At 35.0% G+C, this 15,812-nt stretch overlaps 1 protein-coding gene across 6 annotated transcripts in view; it reads right to left on the reverse strand.

Moving 5' to 3' along the window:
- Window positions 1-2,370: 2,370 nt before the first annotated feature.
- Window positions 2,371-15,812, reverse strand: part of LOC306842919 (xylosyl- and glucuronyltransferase LARGE2s-like) — a 66,774-nt gene continuing 53,332 nt past the window's right edge. For 3 of the 6 annotated variants that reach the window (XM_079374115.1, XM_079374116.1, XM_079374114.1), the window contains 13 exons: window positions 14,402-14,691; window positions 13,880-13,962; window positions 12,999-13,122; window positions 10,588-10,759; window positions 10,407-10,511; window positions 9,363-9,475; window positions 9,064-9,189; window positions 8,628-8,783; window positions 7,300-7,463; window positions 5,602-5,880; window positions 5,374-5,520; window positions 4,136-4,331; window positions 2,371-4,056 (listed from right to left, as the gene is read on the reverse strand). In XM_079374115.1, the coding sequence (XP_079230241.1) occupies window positions 3,859-4,056; window positions 4,136-4,331; window positions 5,374-5,520; window positions 5,602-5,880; window positions 7,300-7,463; window positions 8,628-8,783; window positions 9,064-9,189; window positions 9,363-9,475; window positions 10,407-10,511; window positions 10,588-10,759; window positions 12,999-13,122; window positions 13,880-13,962; window positions 14,402-14,691 (2,153 nt within the window). In that variant the 3' untranslated portion in view covers window positions 2,371-3,858. The remainder of the gene's footprint in view (window positions 4,057-4,135; window positions 4,332-5,373; window positions 5,521-5,601; window positions 5,881-7,299; window positions 7,464-8,627; window positions 8,784-9,063; window positions 9,190-9,362; window positions 9,476-10,406; window positions 10,512-10,587; window positions 10,760-12,998; window positions 13,123-13,879; window positions 13,963-14,401; window positions 14,692-15,812) is intronic. The other 3 variants (XM_079374118.1, XM_079374117.1, XM_079374119.1) reach the window with 1 other exon arrangement.

Raw genomic sequence — 15,812 nt, forward strand, 5'->3', positions numbered from 1 at the left:
AAATTCCAACACCAAAACTCCAGAAACTCATAACCTCGATGCCCAGACGTCTTCAAACTGTTTTGAAAAGAAGAGGATATGCTACACGATGGTAAACATGTCCCCGTACCATCTAATTTGAGACCTGTAGCAGGCATCAAATTTGAAGTTAGCAAATTTTTTGCCTAAAATTGTAAAATTTCTCAGTTTAAATATTTGTTGTGTTATCTATGTTCTATTGTGAATAAAATATTGGCTCGTTTGATTTGAAATTTTTTTGTTTTAATTTTATTCAAATTTTAAAAATATCCCAGCATTTCTGGAATTCGGGTTGTAATAATAAATAAAAAAATAGGTTTGGTATGCCCCTGGTTGGAAAACCAGGGACTCATCTGGGACTTTTGGAATCAGCAAGAAACAGCATTTTACTTGCCACTGTCTTGTATCTAATGAATTATTCAAGTTTGAGCATGTTTCCTGATGTGAGTCCATTTTCTAGATTGTTGCTGGGACATCCTGAGCTGCAGCACTCACACTGTGAGCAGAGTTTCCCTGCATGCCCTTTCCTGTAATGAGCTGCTGGGTAGAGTGAATGAATGCTGAAAAAGCGGCTTGAAACTCTTTGACTGTGTGCAATGGTTTGTGATTCATGATGTCATAAAGGGCCACTTCAGGCAATTACACATGCATTAGCCCACGCAGTGAAGGAAACAGAACTCCGCTCGCTCTCAGGGCTCCGCTTACCACAGCCTATCTCCTGCAATTGCCGGAAATTAACTTTGTTTTAACAGGCATCAAATCCATTTGGAAAACAATTGATCAACTTTCCCTCATGCCACTAACAGCTGGATTCGCTGCAGTCAACATTAACAGTAAGTCTATTGTATTATCTAAACCAGGGGTCTCAAATTACAGTCCACGGGCCATATCCTGCACCTGAAGTTGATAGTTTATCTTTACAAAAAAAAAAAGTATGTTTTAATGCACTGCAACTTCTCCAGCCAATTTATTTATCCAGCACTAAAGTGCATGTTAATTGCTAATAAATTAAAATGTATTACAGTATAAATGTATAATTAATGTAGTTATCTGGACTTTAGAGTGCGTTTTTGACTTAAGTAGGATTTAAGTCCATCTTTATTTTTTGTTACTTATATTGTCTTTGAAATATGGTTAAAGTGCCATCAGTATGAGAGTTCAAACAGCTCATAAAAACAATTAGAGTTCATCACTTACTCTTGTAAAGCATGTTTGTAATAAACAAATCCATCAAGATATTTCACTTTAAACTGATGGAAAATACAAGTTCTCTAACCTCATTTTTATTTTCTCCAATGAAAAAGGCATCTTGTCTGAATCAGGAGAGAAATACAGTCATGGCCAAAAATATTGGCACCCTTGGTAAATATGATCAAAGAAGGCTGTGAAAATTAATCTGCATTGTTAATCCTTTTGATCTTTTATTTAAAAATTTCACAAAAATCTAACCTTTCATTGGATAATAATAATTTAAAATGGGGCAAATATCATTATGAAATAAATGTTTTTCTCTAAAACACATTGGCCACAATTAACGGCACCCTTTTATTCAATACTTTACGAAACCACCATTTGCCAGTTTAACAGCTCTAAATTTTCTCCTATAATGCCTGATGAGGTTAGAGAACATCTGACAAGAGATCAGAGACCATTGCATCATCCAGAATCACTCCAGACCCTTTAGATTCCCAGCTCCATGACGGTGCTTCTTCTCTTCAGGTCACCTCACTCATATTCCAGAGAGATGTGCTGCTGTAATTGCTGCAAAAGGTGGACATACCAAATATTAAAGTGAAAAGTGAATAAAAATGGCGACTCACTTAATCTGATATTTGTTGTGTTCAGAGCAACCATCTGCATGTTTCATGAACATTATGAAATGAAATCATGTTTTGGAAGCAAAAAAAAGCATCTGTCAGGTATTCTAATAATTTTGCCCACCACTGTAAATGTCCTTATATAAGTTTTGTAGTACACTACAAGTGCACATTCAATACAATATATTCTTAAAAAAACAAAAAAAAAACAAGAGTATGACTAAAGAAACTGGCCAATATTGTTTTTATGTTTAACCTGACAGATCTGGTCTATTTTAAACTGTTGTTATAAAGAGCTATGTCAAAAAAAATCACCCTTTTTAGGATAAAATTCTCTTTTAGCACACTTCTTTGTGAGATTAGTGTGGAGGAGGAGAAAAAATGTTTTTCTTATCAGCACTGTCCTGCATTGTAGACCTCCTAACTATGAGTCACCAGTGAGTCCTACAACAAACTCAAAGATAGGACATTCGGTAAAAAGCACACAGCAACGTGTGACTCATCTCCTCTTGTAAAATAAAAAGCACAAGAACTTTGACAAACTATAGAAACAGGGAGAATTTATTTAAAGCACTTTGTCCCCTACATAGAAAAATATGATTGATTTAAGTCAACAATAATAAATAGAGTACCTGTATTCTTGCAGGCCCCGCTGATGCGTACAGTAGTACAATCAATATCCAGTTTTCGCAACACAGCAAAGGCACGGGTATTTACCGTAAATCTGCAGTCTGATGGAGCGGAAGGGCATGGGTGGCGTGTGAGGGGTCAACTCAATATGACCTGGAGGAGCTTTTCTTTATAAAGACAGGACACATTGGGAATTACATTGTGACAGCAGCGACTGTTACAATGGATCGTACAACCTTTCACGTAAATTTTTTTTTTTTTTTACAAATACATCTTTGAGTGACTGATGCTGAATTGGACATTCGATTCTTATTTCAGGACTGACCAGAATGTGACATTTTACAAGATAAATATTGTTTTCAATAACAGGAAGTGTCAACAAATATTCAGTCTGTGAGAATCTTCTGCAACAGATGCCTCCTTTTTTTAATGGTCCCTTGGGTGGATCTCAATGCAAATGTACATATAGTCATGATTTTTGTAACAGTATGTAGTGCAATTTTTTTTTTTTTTGAAAAGTGAGAAAAGTGATTTGAGTTCAGGGCAGGAAAGCGTCCTGGTATACACTATGTTTAAGCACGTCATAATATGCGCCATTTGTTATGTGACAATTATAAATGCAGCAGTTAAACACACTGATCATTTCTCACTGAAACCACACAAAATACTCCCTCGCACCCCTATCGAGCATTCCACCTCGCTACAAGCAAATCAGTGTTTCTAAATTAAAAAATAATGCAATTTTCAATTTTATATTGTAAAACATACGTAGGCTGTAGGTCGTTGTTCATAAACTGTTTTGTCTTCATTAAAAACAAAGAAAAATATTTTTAAATATTTTAAATATCCATGAAATTATAAGGCTTAAAAGTCCCTCGTCTTGATGGCCTCCCCACACTTCAGACCAGCGGAAGAGTCTTTGGAAAGCTCATTCAGTTCTCGTCCTTTCAAAACTCCAACGAATGGTTTCAGAAGGTTCAAAGCTGCGTAGCGCCATGGACCACTAGCCGTAGATATTTAGTGAAGAAAAAGCCCTGATTGTCAAAAAAAGGTCTTTATCGTGACCGTCGTTTTAGGCTATAAAGCAAGTGGGTCATCGCAAAAATCTACCAATGTCTTTTCTTATGCTTTTAAGCAATTCAAGCATGTTTGGTCGAGTTTTTGCCACCAGTCTGATGGGTGTGTTGCTGATGTCATTGGTTTTCACGGTTCTCTGCTGTATGATTTATCAAAATGAAGAATTAAAGCTTTGATTTCATAGTCTTCAGCAGAGACGTGGGCTTCAGCTTCGTTCCTCTGGACACACATGTAGCAGAGCAGCATGTTGGCAGTTGAGCCTCAAATGACTAGACCGAGCCATTCTCCTGTGTGCTAAAATACATTGAAACAGTTCTCAGATGTTCCTCTGTGCTGTGAGGTACTTGAGAGCAGCAGAACCGTACTTTCGAGAAAGGTCTTGGTGGAACTCGTCCTTCAGAGTCGTCAAGCAGTAGCGGTAACTCGGACTGGAGCGAAACTTTGAGATGTCAAAGCTGGGCGCGTGGGGCATGTGGATCATGAAGGCATTTGGTAACACAATAAGATCGTACTCCTTTGGAACAAGGAAATGTGACAGGTTAGGGACACTTGAATTGGTAGTAGAAACATGCCAAATGTCTTTAAAAATTTACCTGAGCATCAAGCTCCATGATATGGGATACTTTGTTCCAGCCAAAGCCAACAAATCTCTGGTCATACTCAGGACAGTCTCGTCGCACCACAACGTACGGCTCAAAATCTGACTCCCACTCCACCTTGTACGGCGTTGTGGCTGTTCTCCACTTGGCGTAATTGGTTGGCGCGTGACCCTTTGTCCAGACGTGATACCTATAATTTAGGAGAGCACTAAATGAATAAATTTGAACATTTTGTGTGGACTTTTAATAATGGCCTAAAGACTTCATGCTCATGTTTTAATTGAATATATGTATCATTCAAAAATACATCATCTTTAAACATCATCTTATATAAAAGGGATTCCAAAACTGGAAGTACCAACATTTAAGTCAATCGTGAAATAATTTAACAACTCATTTTCATGGTTCTCTAATGCTGGCTAATGGGGACATGACATAAAGTACCAATTAAATAAAATAAATAAATTAAATAATAAAAATAAAAATGTAAAATGTTAAAATAAAATATATACATATTTTTATTTTATTTTAACAGTTATTTAATTTTACGATTTAGTTAATTAAGCTTTTTATTAACTCGTGAAACCTTGCTCTATAATGAGCATGTTTTTAATTTCTAAATTAAAATTACATTTTATATTTTTGGAGCAAAAACTAGAAAATGGCAAGGTGATATGGCTGTCGTGATATCATAATGAAGAAAAAAAGCATTATTAAAAACGTTAATTAAAATGTAATATGTATTATTATTATTATTATTATACTACTACACTGATTATTGATGTTTGATATACAGCATACAATAAGGAAATACAATAAGAAAAGATGACCCCAGTTGAAGTCAACACATCTCTTAAAATATTAGATAATTTGCCATTTTTATGACCAAAAAAGTTAGACCGCTTTTTAAAATGTCATGTGGTGTGACTCCCCAAAAACTCATTTATATTTATGAATCTTTTTTTAAATCTTTAAGATGTGCACACTAACATATGTTCAGTGTGTAAACATTTTTATTTTGCTTTGCCTTTAGTTTAAATGGAAAAATAAATTTCTTGAAAATAAAGGTATTTCAAAACCACATGAAAACAACATGAATACAAAGAGTACAATTTCTACAAGAATTTCCCTTATCTTTATTGGGGACGCCCTTATTTGTTTTACACCCTAATATCAATTCTAAACACCCTGGAGATTGATAATGAGATGATTATTTTGAATGTCTGCTGTACCTGAAGGTGTAGAGAGTCCCCATGTCCAGCATAGACAGCAGCTCGGCCTTGGATTTGGGGAAGGAGAGACGATATCTCAGCGTCTCAAAGGCGGGCACAACCAGAGCCTTCTTGGTATTGGCCATGTCCAGTTGCACTATACTCTTTCTAAGTAAACAAACACAGAGATATATTACAAAACTGGAACCAGTACATTAACAGACAATTCATAAGAAATGTACAGCTTACCTGAGGTAATCGTAGAGGCCGTACATGGGCAGAAAATCCACATCAGTCAGAAAAACGTAGGGTGTGTTGACGTTGCGCAGCGCCACGTTGCGTACCAGATTGACAGGGTAGAACTGACCCTCCTTATAAACGATATGATAGCCCACATTCTTGCGGTTCTTGAGGACTTCAGAGGCCTGAGCGTAACGCAGGAACTGCTGGGCCTCGGCATCAGACATATACAGGGCCAAACTAATGGGGCCCTCCCAGTGTTTACAGATGGCCTCCAGCATCTGCAGTCTGTGGACAAATACAAAGTGTCTCTGGTGAAATTTTGGGCAGTAACTGAAGTGAGGCAAGATTATGGGCTCTTTTTGATACATGTTTTAAACCTGCAGGGCAAGCTTTCAGAAGCTGGTATGGGATGTTCTGATCTTCACTACGTCAAGCGCTTCTAGTTGATACTTGTTTCAAACACAAACAAAGCTGCTATCCTGCATAACAATCACTCTTCTGAAAATGGCAAGACTACTTCATGGTAAAACAGAGGCTTCTGTGATATCAAAAAGCTTGTTTGAAATAATTCAGTGGAAAGACTCTAAATTCAAGATAATAGATTATAATTTTATTGCTGAAAAGATTATTATTTTCCTACTCTTATCAATTTTACAGACAAAAAGAAACTAGGGCCTTCAGTTGAATACATTTTTAAGTGAATTAAATATATTTCATGGCAGTTAATTAATTGAATTAATCACAAAAATCTAAATGTGCTATTTTATAAATAATTTATTTCATAACAAATCCTTGTCAAGCATTTTGCTTGCAAAATATTTTGATTTATTATTATTATTATTATTATTATTATTAGCCTATCACAGTAAATCAACAACCCTAAAATAAAGTATATCTGAAAATAACATGACGGTTCAATATGTTTTAAAGCAGTGTTATATTAGTATTATTTATATACAATTATAGATTTTATTAATATTTTAAATGTAATAAAAATAGAAAAAACATTCATAATTTAAAATAGAAAATAATTAATATTATTTCATTAATAATAATTAATATTATTATTATTTTTAAATGTTTCTAATTTTATAGCATTTTTCTTATGTGCATTTTCTTATTAGTATTTGTTTATGTTAAATATTACTACTCACTTTTAATTATTTTTTTATTTTAGTTTTATTTTTAAGTTTTATAATATGATATATTTGTATTCATATTTTTAAACTAGCTTTAATTTGTATACCTTTTTTATTTATTTTTATTGATGTGCTTTTTTATTCGTTTTTGTGTAAATATTATTATTCAGGATAATTTTTCAATTAACTTTATTAATTTATTCATTATTTAAGTTTTAGTTTTGATTTATTTTATTTCCAGTTAGTCATTTTAGTGCTTCCACTTAAACTAAAAAATCTGAGATGTTCAATTTAATCATTTTCATCTAATATTTATATTTTATTTCAGCATTTTTTCAATTAACAAAAACACTGAACAGTTTTCATTTTAGTTAAAAATAATCAGCCTGTTTTGAAAATGTTATTAACTGGCAATGCTTGTAGTAATCCTTTCTCATTTTGATCAGAGTGCTGCACAGGGTTCATTAAACACAACATCATGTTTGACAGTTCGGTAATTAAATAGGCTTGGCATGAGTGGCCTAAAAGTGACAGCAGACTCATTTGGACAGTCTGTCATCCTCACCTGTCCATGGAGAGCTGCGCGACCAGCGTGATGTCCGTGCCGTCATCTGTAGGTGTGTATTCATACTGCAGGAAGTATAGATGCACCCTGTGCACCATGATTCGCTCCCTCCGGAAATCATAGCACTGGTCGTCCTCATCTAACTCCTCTAGTGCTTGCTGAAGCTGGAAACAAAGAAGAATATGTTTTATCAGCTGTGCTGAGCAGGACACATCAAGCAGGCTCTGGTCGAGTTGGCCTTCGAGACTTTATGAAACTGTTTTTCCTTGTACAAATCCAAACTTTTAGACCAAGGGATTCATTACTTATTTAGAATTATTCAGTTTAGGAATAAAGTCTTCTGTATAAAGTAAAAGTATTGATGTCTGCAGTTTCAGGGTGCTGAAAGCCACACCCCTTTTTTTTTTAACTCCACCCACCATATACAGAAGAGCAGAGGTGCAGATAGGAAGAAGTGCAGAAATCTGATTATCAGTAAATCTGAACAGTGAGTTAGTTGTCAAAAAGACAGTAGCAAAATAGCTTTCTCGCATGACTGTGCAACTCCAAAATGATTGACAGGAAGAAAGTACATAAAAGTCTTTGGATTGGATAAACAAGGAATCTGACGTGACATCAATCAATCAATCAACCTTTCTTTCTTTGCTGTTTAATATAGAAGCCTGTTTCTGACATGGAAGCGAGAAAAGGTCATGGCAACTTTTTATCTCACAATTCTGAGATGCTTGAGATACAATAAATAGTTTTCTTAGAATTGTAAGATATAAACTCAAAACTGCAAGATATTAAATATGAATTCTCGCGTTATCTTGCAATTCCGAGTTACATTTTGCAATTCTGACTTTTTAAAAAAAATCAGAATTCAGATTTAAAAAAATTTTTGGAATTCAGAATTCAAATATTTAAATGTAATTTAATTAACTAATTAATTAAAAGTTTTTAATTGTGACTTTATCTGATACATTTAGATTTTTTGGTTTTGGTTTTGTAGTTACCCTTTTATATATCGCAATTCTGACTTCTCAGAATAGCGAGTTAACATTTGACAATTCTGTGTTTATGTCTCGTAATTAGTATATATGTGGCAATCTTAGTATTTTTATTACTTATAAATTACTAATTAGAAATGTATTATTTTTAAATTTCAGGCAGAAATAGGCTTCCATAGCCCAGGACTGTCAGATATACAGTCCATTTATAAGATGTATTTGTATTTTATTGCGTACTTTATTATTTGACTTATAAATACTTAGAGTTATAATTTGCATGCTACTCCAAGAATAAGATATTTCCAAAATACTGCATAATCTACTACTAAACTAACTCACCACTGTGCTCTCAGAGCTGGCCTGACTGGGACAGCCGAAAAGTTCCCGTCGCAAAAGATTCCCATCGTACTCCAGAAACGTCAAGTAAAGATTACGGAAAAACTCCACATGCTTGTTTTTTACCCTCAGCTTTTTAGGAGAGTTCCAGTGAATGACCTGCAGGAGGAAATAATCAAACTGAGCAATAAACAACTTCAAAGACATCATTTCCATACTAAAATGGAAATTTGACAGGAAATGAATGTGACGGTTGGGCGAACATTTGCATTAGAGACAATTTGTAAAACAAACACAATGAATTTGGCAATGAATAAAGCAAAGCCTGAACCAATTAAGGGCCCCTTTGAGCAAATCGTTAGTCTTAATTCCTCTGGGTCAATTTGGTCGTTTATACCCAGCGTAACGGAAAAAAAAAAATCTTCAAATTTATTGTTACCTTTAGATCTGACACTTCAGTGTAGCACTGTTCAGAGCGAGTGTGATCCGATAACTGTACGTTCCAGAAGCACGGCAGCTGATGCACCAGAACTGGGTTCTGTTTTATGAATGCATTGAATATGTCCTGTGAACATAAAACAATAATATGACACACTTAATGCATTACACAACATTATTCAGGCATGGTTAGCTCAGATTTCATCATTATTTAGACTACTGTTGCGCAAAGCACAATCTCCTAAGGCCTATAAATTCTTCTTCTAAAGTGTTTAGGTATTGTTCATGAAGGACATGGACCTGATCTGCCAGGGATGTTGAAAGCATGCTCATTAGCTCTCTCTCGGCCGTCAGTCTCCACATCTGTTCCCAGCCAATCCGTCGCAGTCTCTCAAGGTAGAGCAAAATCACACCTTAAAGAAACACCTGTTGTCAAACGGAGCCCAGTGCAAACTATTCCCTTTTTCATACTGAAATGAAATTCTCAGTGTGACATAAGCATTGAGCTCCATTCAGAAGTGATCATGCCTGTGTGCTCTTTCCTGCAAAAGCTGCACAGGCTCATTTTAGTAAAAAAAATAAATAAAAAATTGTACCTCAATTTGATGTTTATTTTTGATTTTACAATCAAATCAACAACCAAACCAACAAAAATCTAGTTATTAGTTAATTTACATGCTTTTCATGCTTTTTCATGCTTTTGAAAGAAGTCTCTTTTGCTCACAAATGCTGCATTTATTCGATCAGAAATACACTAAAAACAGTAATATTGTGAAACATTAATACAATTTTCAGTGCTCAGGAACATTTCTTATTATGAAGGTTCAAAACAGTTGTGCTGCTTCATATTTTTGAGGAAACTGTGATACTCTATCATGCAAAAGTTTGGGTAAGTAAGAACTGAAAGGAACATTTTTATTCAGCAAGGATGCATTAAATTGATCAGAAGTTACAGTAAAAACATTTATAACGTTACATAAGATTTCTATTTTTTTAAATGCTGTAATAATTGCATATTAGAATGTTTTCTGAAAGATCTTGTGACACTGAAAACTGTAGAAAAGATGCTGAAAATTCAGCTTTGAATCACAGGAATAAATAGAAAACCGTTATTTTAGATTGCTATCATATTTCACAATATTACTGATTTACTGGATTCTTACATCAAATAAATGCAGCCTCTGTGAGCATGAGACTTTTTGCAAAAACATAAAAAATTCATAATTATTCCAAACTTCCGACAGCGTATTTAGGGTATGTTCAATTATTATAACTTTTCCTCCTTTCATCCCTTTCTGCTGTTTGGAACACAGTGAAGTGGAAATGGAAGCTGCATGTCCTCACCTGTGTTAAAGCCTCGTCCGAGGGCTGGCCAGGGTTTGTGATTTTTCCACAGATTACCGAGGTACCAATCGCTCTGATTCTCCACCAGACCAATCACCTGTTTCTCTGCAATCACAACGCCAGTGTTAAATCACATTGTCCAGATGCTTTATACGACTCCTGAAGGAAAGCGACTGATTACCTGTGAACTTCCGGAAGATGGCCCACAGCTCGGCGATGTCAGTGGCGAAGGTGATGTCTGTATCGAGGACGATGACCTTTGAAAGGTTGGACGGCAGAGCTTTGGTGAGCGTGAGCTTCATCAGGCCATAAATTCCTGAATAGTGTTTGTTTGGTATCCATGACACCTCCGACTAAGAGAATGAGAGAGACAAACACAGATATCTGTGAGAAACCAGCAAAAGAGCACAACAGTGACTTTATCAGCCTTGGTTTTAGAATAATTTTTCTTATTCTTTTTCTACCCAGACAATTCATTTTTTATACCTAGAGATCTTATTATTCTTTAATATAGACTTCAATAAAACTCAACCAGGTCTATAAATTACAACATTATAATCTTCAAAAAGTGATATATTACCCACTGGAAAATCAACATGGCAAAACAGAATCAAATCAGCAACAATGATTATATATATATTACACTTTTAAACTGTATTTACGTTTGTGCATTTTTAAATACAAATTTTGTGTATTTTTTTATAATCAATTTTAGAGAGAGAGATTAATTAATTAATTTCAAATTCAAAAATTCACAACTTTACAACTTTTAAAATTTAAAAATTTTGATTATTTAATTTCAGGCCAAAGTGAATATATGAAGAATTTATTTGCAAAAACAGATAACTCATTTTCAAAAAATCATGTTTTTTATTATGTTATCATGTTTTTAATTGTGTTAGTTAGCTGTTTGTTTAGTTATTTTTTTTTTTTTAGTTATAACTGCAGATTCATTGAGATTAATTGGAATGCACAATGAAAAAACATGATTTTTGAGAATTGTTAAAAATCTGTTTTTGCAAATTAACTCTTCATATGTTAAAAATAAATCTATTTTATAATATAATTTTATCATTTTATTTTATAATATATCTATTTTCTAAATGTAAAACACAATAAATTTACGCTCAAAGGTTTAGTAATTAATATATATATATATATATATATATATATATATATATATATCTATAACAATATTAGCATATATTTATTTATTGTCCTTGCTAAGATGAATGGAATTTTTATGTCTGGAAACCTCTGCTTAATAGCTGAGAAAAAAAATCTCTATATTTTTATTAAGTATTACAGTATTTTACCACACACACCTGTATTGATATTCTCAAATGATGAATGTAAGAGAAAATCAGTAAAAGATTGCAATCGCATTATTATTGTACTGGCACCCAGATATCGATAATAATAATAATAATAATAATGTACACAGAATGAAAATATGTATTCCTGGGTGTAGCGACTATTATAACTAATTATATATTTTTCAGATTGTTCTTATAACCCTACATGTGTTCCCTGCCAGAGGTGCTCATTGTGCTCTTTGTGTTTGCTTCTAAACTGATTTCTGCAGTTATAGCATCATCTGCACCCATGGAAATAACCCTCTACAGTTCTTATTGTACGCTTCATCTTTTCAGCATACATCCTTAATGACCTGAGCTCAGGTTTAATAATAATCTGCCGGAGAGGGGTTGATTGAAAAAGACTGGATTTCCTGCAGCTTAGCTTTCATATACTCAGGAGAGCAAAGAGGTCTCTATGCACAGCGGAGACACAGGATGTAAAATCCGCATGATTAGAGACAGCTCCGAGCCAAACAGCTGACAATCAGAGGTGAATGCAGTGCGGGAGGGGGACGGGAGCACACAACGGGACAAGAACGAATGTATTTGTGTTATTGTGCATGTGAGAGCGAGCATGCATTCATGTGAGTGTCCTTGAGAGTGCAGTGTAATGTAAACTAGAATGCGCTCTCCTAGAAAATGTGTGCATGTGTGTGTGTGTGTGTGTGTAGAGGAGGCATGCTCTTTGATTGTCACTTCGGTCTTTCAGCGTACCGTGCACTGCATAAAAAAAAAAAAAAAATCACAACAGAGTGAATAATTCAGCGCCACAGCAAAGGCGCTCTTCACATGCCAAGTTGTAAAAAAAGAGGCACACTGTCACTTTAAATATATGAACATAAATGAATAATTCTGTGTTTTCTCTCTCCCTCTGGAGCGTGAAACAGTTCACTGAGAGCGAAAGCTCTTGAGATCGCTGGAGTGTACACAACCTCAATGTTTCCACTATCACAGAAAAGCCATACTGTCCCAAGGGGACCTTTGCCCCCTCGTTACAATCCATAAGCGCATGTGACACGTCTTTCATTCCAGTTGTTTGTGCCTGAATGAGCTCAGAGAGGATTGTGATAGGCATCATTCTTCAGACTTGTCATTGCCACCTGCATTGTTAAAACTATCGCTGCTCATGGCCTCCCATTAAACCTCAATTATGGTGCTCTGTGACATGGTCATTATCTCTGGGTCAAAGGGCAAGTTTGGAGTCAAGGGAGCATGATGAGGTGCAGGTGCTTACTTTGAGTTCATCAGCGTCATAGAAGCTGACTTGCACTGAGGGTACCATCCACGACTGGAACAGAGTGCTGAGGATCTGATTGGCCACTGTATCTGTGATGAAATGAAAGTGTAGTGGGTTCCTCCTGAAAAGAGAGATGTGGACATGTTGACGTGTTTTATACATGACGGGTTTTATATGAATGCACCAAGCAAAGATGCTAAGGTGAAAATATGCTGATTTGAAATTTAGCTTTTTTTAAATTCTATCAAATTCTATGTAAAATGTTGAATTTGATCAATTGAATTTTGGAATATGAAATATGAAAATGTTTAACTTCCAAATTCCAAAATTCTAATGTTCAAAATCCCAAAATTAAATGTCAAATTTAAAATGTTGAATTTGAAAATTGATATTGAATTTGTAGAATTAGAAAACTAAATTTTGGAATTTGAATGTCCTAATTCAAATACTATATGCAAAATTTCAAATTCAAATTCCAAAAAAAAAAAAAAAGTCAATTTTCACATTTGAATTTTTTTATTTTTAATTGTGGAATTTAATTTCAGGTCAAATGCAATATATATATATATATATATATATATATATATATATATATATATATATATATATATATAAAATATATATATATATATATATATATATATATATATATATATATATATATATATATATATATATATATATATATATATATATATATATAATCTACTGGAGAATAGCTAAATCCCAATATTTTTTCTATTTATACACTTACATGCATGCATGTATGCACTTATGCATACATAAGATTCCATACACAATGCAGCTCTTTATATTGGTGTCACTATACTATTATATTGCTATCTATTACTATTCATTTTCCTGTGCTTGGTTCTTACCTGTGGAACAGGATGGATTTGACCAGAGTGACCACGTCCCGACTGGCGTTGTGACCCGCACACACACATGCCACGTGAATCAACTGTGTGGAGAGAAAGGCCAAAGTTTCAGTTTGGGCTGAAGAACTTTAGCTTTGTTAAAGTATTCTTAAAATGTATCGTGTAGGCTTTAAACATAATCTAACATGCAGCGGCCATCCAGAAAGGAATTGTACACATATGCCACATTTCAATTGAAATTGATATTGATTCAATAAATACAAATGATCAAACTACAGTGGCATGATGATGCCAGTACTTTCCACAGAACTAAGTTTACTTTTTAGAGTCATTAATTAGTTTTAACCAACTGGTTTATCATTTCAACCTATCGAACTTGTCTTTGTGAAATGTTATGCTTGAATAGTTTCACAAACCTTTCACAAACACTTTCCCACTAGTGTGATTTAAATGCTTTTTGGGGACGCTGTATGTTCTAAAGATTCATTCTCACATCTGACAGGCCCTAATATGTCATCTAACCTCACACTTCTCGGCGGTGGGCGAACGAGAACACTCGCTGTGATTGGCCCGTTCCTCGGCTGTGTTCTCCACGTCTTCTGGACCGGTGTCTGCTGATGCCACCCACTGCTGGTTGCCATAGTTACCCTCGGCAGGCTGGGCAGCCAGGCCATGCGATTGGCTAAGCTGGAGTCGGATCTGCCGGTTCTCTTCCTCCACCTCTCGAACCCGCGATGCCAGAACGTCCCGTTCCAGCAGCCGTGCTTCTGTGGATTCCACCAAACATGCGGAGAGGAGCAGGGAACGCCCGTCTGATACGGCACAACAGATTTAATTTAATTTGAGTGATCTTGACAGATTACGCCCCAGAGATGGATGGATGAGAGGTAAGGAAATAGGAAGCTTGAAGTGAATTTGCACAGAGACAATATACGTGAATATCATTCAGATTTAAGACAGACTCCAAGAGTATCTCAATCTACACGCTGCTCTCTGCTGGAATGATTAAAGTAGCAGAAAATTGGGTGTGATCAGGGAGAACAGAGTAACAGGCATTGAATTTATCGGGACAATTTGATGGATTTTCTTGCATTGCACTCATTTATAAGCGAGTGCAGATCACTCATCCCTGTTAACCAGAGTTGGGAACCATCTTACTGAGCGTAACCATGTCGTTTCTAATCCAGTGGCTATTAGCATTCACATTCATCTCAGGCAATTGGGCACAGGGCCCCTGGAAGTATGTGATGTGTAATCTACATCTTTGCATATGGGCCCTCAGTTCTGAGTTTTGAGCCACTCACCTGAGCCGTAAATGCCATGTGATTCATGACTCTAGAGCCACAGGAAATTGACATGCCCTGATTGGCAGACCACAAGAACACTCACAGTTCCTTTATAGCCAGGGGTGCACATAAGTGGTCCGCAGGTCCGCATGCGCCACCAAAATTAAAAATGCACTGTGTAAATAAGTTCTGACAGCGCATTTGCGTACTGACATGGATGACAGCTGTTAATGCACAGTTACAATTTTAGATCGACAAACTGTACTGTATATTCAAACTGAAAGCATAATCTAGGCTAGCCGCTGCAGTTTTCAAAGCAAAACTGTGACATTTCATTCACTGACGCTCTTCCATCAGCAGCGCTGAACCCAGAAGCGCATATACTTACTTGCTGGCAACCCGCTAAAATAAAAGCTCGCTGATTTTACATTTGAAAATGATGAAAATTCAACCAAATAATTATAATAAAAATATTAGCATTTTATTTTTAAGTTTACTATAAAATAATTGCATTAGTATGTAATACTCTATTTTTATTTTAAAATAAAATAGTATTATCACACTTGATTATTTAGTTTATTATTATAAAAAAAAAACGAAATAAAGTGCAATAATATTATTATCATTATTATTATTTGATTTTAATA

Source organism: Barbus barbus (assembly GCF_936440315.1).
Source record: "Barbus barbus genome assembly, chromosome: 23".
Lineage (NCBI taxonomy): Eukaryota > Metazoa > Chordata > Actinopteri > Cypriniformes > Cyprinidae > Barbus > Barbus barbus.